The sequence below is a fragment of the Carlito syrichta genome, unplaced genomic scaffold (genome assembly GCF_000164805.1).
Source record: "Carlito syrichta isolate Samal-C Ts95f unplaced genomic scaffold, Tarsius_syrichta-2.0.1 Scaffold307839, whole genome shotgun sequence".
Classification (NCBI taxonomy): domain Eukaryota; kingdom Metazoa; phylum Chordata; class Mammalia; order Primates; family Tarsiidae; genus Carlito; species Carlito syrichta.
In genome coordinates, this window is record NW_007251935.1 from 88152 (window position 1) to 94665 (window position 6514).

Consider the following 6514-nt stretch of genomic DNA (forward strand, 5'->3'; position numbering starts at 1 on the left):
AACCTGCGGGCTCAGGCAATCCACTCACCACAGCCTCCCAAGGCGCGGGATTGCAGGCTGAGCCACCGAGCCCGGTTAATTTATATATTTCAAAAATTATATAATGGGCATTGCAACTGACTCTAGATAAACATTCAATGTAACTGGTAGTGGCAGAATGTCCAGGCACAATGGTGAAGAGCTTCCAGACCACACATATGCTGTGTGCATCAGTCAGTATATTCTGCAGAGGACACACACAGCAACAACTGACTCTATAAATCAGTTTATCATAAGTGGTGGAGGCAATTGGAACACACTCAAAGCCTTCTAATTTACATACCCTATCGCTCACCAATTCTACGTGTGTGTGTGTGTGTGTACACGAGTTGGAATCACACTCTGTCGCCCAGGCTGGAGTACAGTGGCATGCTTCTGGCCACCGCAGCCTCAACCTGCTGGGCTCAGGCGATCCTTCCATCTCAGCTCTCCAAGTAGCCAGAACTACAGGCACACGCTACCACACCCCGCTAATTTTTTTATTTATTGTAGAGACGAGGTCTCACCATGTTGCCCAGGATGGTCTCGAACCCGTGGGCTCAGGCAATCCTCTCGCCTTGGCCTCCCAAAGTGCTGGGATTATAGGCTGAAGCCACCACACCCGGCCCAATTCTACTATGATAAAGGTATTTTAATTTCTTCCTCTTTGTAAACAAAAGTTTAGCTACAAGTATATTCATAAAACATGAAACCATGCAACTGGAAACACCTGAATGACCAGTAATGTAAGATTGGAAAAATAAATTATAGTGAAGTAATACAATGGAATACTATGCAGTTCTTAAAAGAATACATAGAAAGATAGCAGAAAATAATGTGCATATTATTAAGTAATAAAAAGCAAGTTATAAAACAGCATGTACTGTAAAAACCTATTTTGGAAAAATATTTAACAAAATGACTGAGAGGATTAAGTAAAATAATGATATGTAGGATTACCAGGATGGTGGCTCTATAGAAGGGAATCAATAAATGTTATCTCTATTACTATGATTTTTTTTAAAAGGATACAAAGCAAAAGTAACCAACAATTATCCTTAGGTTACAGAAATAAGTGATTTTCACTTTCTTTTCCATTTTCTAAATTTTTATTACTAAATATACATTTGTTTTGCAATAAAAGTAAAAAATAGCTCTTTTTTAAAATGTACCACACAGTAAGAAGTGGGCGGCTTTAATATAATCAGTGTATCTGCCAACTTCTCAGTTCTGCTTCCAAAAAGCTCATGGTAACAGAAAAGCCTTTATTATAAAAACCTTTGAAAATTATTCTTCAATATGGTATATTTGGAACTTTGAGAAAATGTCCCTGTAGGCAAAGGAATAAAATATAAGAAAGAGTATATTATGCAAGTATCAGCTCTTATATCATTATCCAAAAACTGGTAAGTAGATCTGCTAAAAACATACATAATGGAATTTTATATAATCAATTACCAATGAGTGGATTTGTACACACAATCTATGTGGACTTGAGTATCAGTTTTGTCAAATGCATCACACTTCACCAGCTGTATCATCTTCCAATGCAAAGTAAATGAAAGACATTAATTATGAATATGTTTTTATGGTACTAGACAAGCAAATAAAATGAAAAATTGACATGCTATTACATTTTTTTTGTTGTTTCATCAAAATACTTACACTCTTTGTATGAATTCTGGAAAAAGTAGTGTATGGAGCCAAAAATTTAGAAGATGCATTTTCCTTTGGGCATGAAATATGAATGCTTTTCTAAACAAAGAGAAGACGAAATTCATCAGTAAAGCTACTCTAATGTAATTAAAGGCTCTTAAAACATTGGGACTACGGAAATTCTCATCCTCTTTAGTCCTCCTTTCCCAGCCCATAAAATGATCCCTCCCCTATAGTTCAGCAGTTCTTCTACTGTAGAGGGCTGCGATGCAATTTGGTATCACTGAATTGTCATTATCTTTTTATGTTAAAGTAAATTGTTTCACAGAATACGGACCAACAATAAAATACAACTGACAAGCATGAGAACACTAATTTTTAGACGAAAAACCTAATACTCTCAATTGCAGTGGCAAGAGGAACAGAATCAGCAGAAGAGTACAGAAAGAGATGTGCAGAAAATCAGTACCAGCCCTCAAGCATAGAGCCTAACAGAAAAGTCTAAAAGTAAACTTGCTGCCTATAAGAACTTTCAGAAAGAATGTTAGATCACTGACATTTATATTTATCAGATAAAATTGGTAAATTATGGTACATCCATAAAATGTGTAGCCTGAGCCAGGTTTGTAGTGTCTATACCCATCTAAACTCTATGTATTCATAGATTAGTTGTCATCACGTAGTTGTACTCTGATGCCCTGTGTATTTTGCCTAGTCATTATCACCTGTTGTTCAGCTACTGTAGCAAAATGACACTGGTGGCATAGTCAGAAAGTATACTCAGACCTGGATGTTAGTTTCAGGAGACAAGGCTTGTTAAAGATCATTTGTAATCATTTTAGGTATGTTGGTATTTCACAGTAGTATGTGTGGAGGTATAAAAGGATTGGTAAACCCTTCCTCAAAGACTCTTGCAACATGACAGTTCCATACTCTAAGCAGAACAATATGAATACTCCCACCTAAGTATATATCTCCTATGAGGAGCTAAGAAGCTGCTCTCACCAAAGGGCCCCTAACCTGTTATCTCTTCTGCAGAAGTACGTCAAAGTCTCTGGAAATTATGTAGGACAATAAAAATGTCTTCAATAATCAATATTTTGTGAACCTCTTTATATCAAACAAGCACAGGTTCTCACAGTTAATTAGAAAGAACAGTTTCAAAGTCATAATAGTCTCATTACTGAAAATCAATATGCATTTATTACAGATCATCTACTCCTTTTTTTTTTTTTGAGTTGGAGTCTCACTCGGTCGCCCAGACCGGAGTGCAGTGGCCGCTCCCGGCCACCGCAGCCTCAACCTACTGGGCTCCGGCGATCCTTCCGCCTCAGCCTTCCAAGTAGCTGGAACTACAGGCGCGCGCTACCACGCCCGGCTGATTTTTTGATTTATTGTAGAGATGAGGTCTCACTGCCCTGGCGGGTCTTGAACCCGCAGGCTCAGGCAATCCACTCACCTCAGCCTCCCAAAGGCACGGGATTACAGGCTAAGCCACCGAGCCCGGTCATCTACTCCTTTAAAAAGACAATTACACTATCTACACAAACAGTACTTTCTTAGCCAGCATATCCATGCTTGGCTGCCTGCAGGCCCTTCATTAAGAGAATTTTTGCTTCTAACTACTTGACAAAGCCCATATAGCTACAAGAAAGCTGACCTGGATTTGGAACTGCTTCCTGTACCAGAAACTAAAGTGTCAGCTAAACTCTCTTGGCTGAATATTCATACCAGCAAGGATACAAGGAGCTCCAAAAGCTTAGTGTTCTGGCTTCTGTAAGAACTGGGTTTGCTCTCAGAAGGTTTTGTTTGTTTGGGGCTAATTATGTGGCCAGTTTCAAGAATCAGTGCTTTACTCCTGCTTACCAATTCTGCAAATTAACCTTTAATCCATAAACAGAGGAAGATAAATGTTGAATTACCTTCTAATGTCATGCTGTTAATGAAAATATTTTAAAGAAAAGCTGCCGGAGATATCAAAACAGATGAAATCCAAAGGAGAAAAGTGTAAGTATGCCACAATATGCAAAGTCAAACTTTTTTTATCCTCCAGGATTAGACATTTAAGTATAATAACAGATCTACTGTTTAACAGAACGATGTAGCAATATCAAATAGCAAAGTGACTCATGGCAGTTAGGAAACAAATGAATGCTCAACTAAGCACTTACTGCATGAACCCACCCAGCAGGTTCATAGCAAAAATTAGCAGTGATGCTTGAAGACATAAGGATTGTATCCAGGTCTGAGTATGAAGGGAAGAAAGAAGTCAGCACCAGGTTTTGGATAAATAATGGCAAAACACCTGAGAAAAAAGTAGGCTTACAAGGTAGTACTAAACTTGTAATCAATAGAACTGGTTGTCAATTCTAGCATACAATCTAACTAACTTCGATGACCAGGGATTAATTAACCATTCTGAGTCTGTTTGCTTAACTGCAAAATGGAAATTTGAAATGCTAACCTCATAGGATTGTTATAGTAAACAACCAAAACTAACTTTTCTAATATTTTACAGTTTCATACACATGCAGTCTCATTCCCCATTAACCAATCTATGAGGTAGAATAGCATTAAAATTTTATAGATAAGGAAAATCAAAGCTCAGAGAACTAAGTTATTTTATTTTATTTTTTTCAATAGGACTCTCACTCTGTCACCCAGGCTGTGGTACAGCAGCATGCTCATGACTACTGCAGCCTCAACCAGTTGGACTCAGGCAATCCTTCTGCCTCAGCCTTTCAAGTAGCTAGAATGACAGGTGCACACCACCATACCCAGCTATTTTTATATTTATTTATTGTAGAGATGAGATCTTGCCAAGTTGCACAGGCTGGTTTTGATCCCTTGGGCTCAGGCAATCTTCTTGCCTCCACCTCCCAAAGTGCTGGGATTATAGGCAGGAGCCAACACACCTGGCCTCAGAAAACTAAGTTATTTGTTTAAAATCACATAGCTAGCCGGGCTCAGTGCCTCAGCCTGTAATCCCGCGCCTTTGGGAGGCTGAGATGAGTGGACTGCCTGAGCCTGCAGGTTCGAGACCCGCCTGGGCAGCGAGACCTCATCTCTACAAACAAACAAAAAAAAAGTCAGCTGGGCATGGTAGCGCATGCCTGTAATTCCGGCTATTTGGAAGGCTGAGGCGGAAGGATCACTGGAGTCCAGCAGGTCGAGGCTGCGGTGGCCGGGAGCGGCCACTGCACTCAGTCTGGGCGACAGAGTGAGACTCCAACTCAAAAAATAAAAAAAAATAAAATAAAATAAAATCACATAGCTAATAAGTGTCAGAGTTAACTAAGACTTAGCTCTTCTGATGCTTTCTACAATACCTATAGGTGCTTTGAAAAACATAAAAACATATTGTTACAGGCAGCCTACTGCCTGGCACAAAGAAAAGTAAATAAATTTTTGCTAAAAACCGTATATAGAAAACAATGTAATCTCTATTCCTTGTCAGTAAATGCAAAATATGTTACAAGTTAAAAAAAGAGGCTGGGCTCGGTGGCTCAGCCTGTAATCCCAGCACTGTGGGAGGCCGAGGTGAGAGGATTGTCTGAGCCCATGGGTTCAAGACCCACCTGGACAACTTGATGAGACCTCATCTCTACAATAAACCAAAAATTAGCTGGGTGTGGTAGCACATGCCTGTAGTTCCAGCTACTTGGAAGGCTGAGGCGGAAGGATCGCCGGAGCCCAGCAGGTTGAGGCTGCAATGGCCGGGCGCGTGCCACTGCACTTCAGTCTGGGTGACAGAGTGAGACTTCAACTCAAAAAAAAAGGCTTGTTTACCCTTTGGGAATCATCTCACCAGAGCACGACTGCAGCAGTCAGAATGAATAAGAAAAGCAAATCACAGGTCCTCCAACACTTAACTTAGCCATCTACTCACCTCAAAAACAAAGAAGGAAAACTACTAAGTACTATTAACGAAGGCTCTGCACCAACGCCTCACCAGACACAGACTGTAGGGTTACGTTGTCCATAGTATGGTAGGTACCAGCTACATCAGATTACTGAACTACTTGGATATGTGAATCTATGTTTTCAATAGTAAATTTTATGAAACCCAAATACAGATGTTTTTTTCAAGAAAAAAATTAAGAGTCTAAACTGAGATGTGCCGAAGTGTAAAATATACATGGAATTTTGAAGACTTTTTTTTTTTTTAGTTGGAGTCTCACTCTGTTCCCCAGGCTGGAGTGCAGTGGCACATACACAGTCACCGCAGTCTAGACCTGCTGGACTCAGGCAATCCTTCCATTTCAGTCTTCCAAATAGCTAGAAACACAGGTATGCACCACCATGCCTATCTAATTGTTTGATTTATTGTAGAGACGAGGTCTTACCAAGTTGCCCAGGCTGGTTTTGAACCCCTGGTTTCAGGCAACCCTCTTACCTCTGCCTCCCAGAGTGCTGGGATTACAGGCATGAGCCACTGCGCCCAGTGATTTTGAAGACTTGAAGAGAAAAAAGGAATCTAAAATTTCCTCTTAAATGTTTACATTAATTACAAATTGAAATAATATTTTAGATATATTGCATTAAAGCAAATGTATGATTACAATTAATTTCATCTACTTTTTTTTTTTTTTGAGTTGGCGTCTCACTCCGTTGCCCAGGTTGGAGTGCAGTGGCACACTCACGGCCACCCCAGCATTGACCTGCTGAGCTCCAGCGATCTTTCTGCCTCAACCTTCCAAGTAGCCAGAACTACTGGCGCACCTCCAGCTAATTTTTGATTTATTGTAGCGATGAGGTCTCGCCAAGCTGCCCGGGCTGGTCTCGAACCCATGGGCTCAGGCAATCCACTCACCTTGGCCTACCAAAGTGCTGGGATTAC

At 40.2% G+C, this 6514-nt stretch overlaps 1 protein-coding gene across 1 annotated transcript in view; it reads right to left on the bottom strand.

Annotated features, from left to right (window-relative positions):
* Nucleotides 1–6514, bottom strand: part of PAAF1 (proteasomal ATPase associated factor 1) — a 50966-nt gene that overhangs the window by 35696 nt on the left and 8756 nt on the right. Inside the window, exon 4 of the mRNA XM_008064662.2 lies at nucleotides 1684–1773. Coding sequence (XP_008062853.2) covers nucleotides 1684–1773 — 90 coding nt within the window. The remainder of the gene's footprint in view (nucleotides 1–1683; nucleotides 1774–6514) is intronic.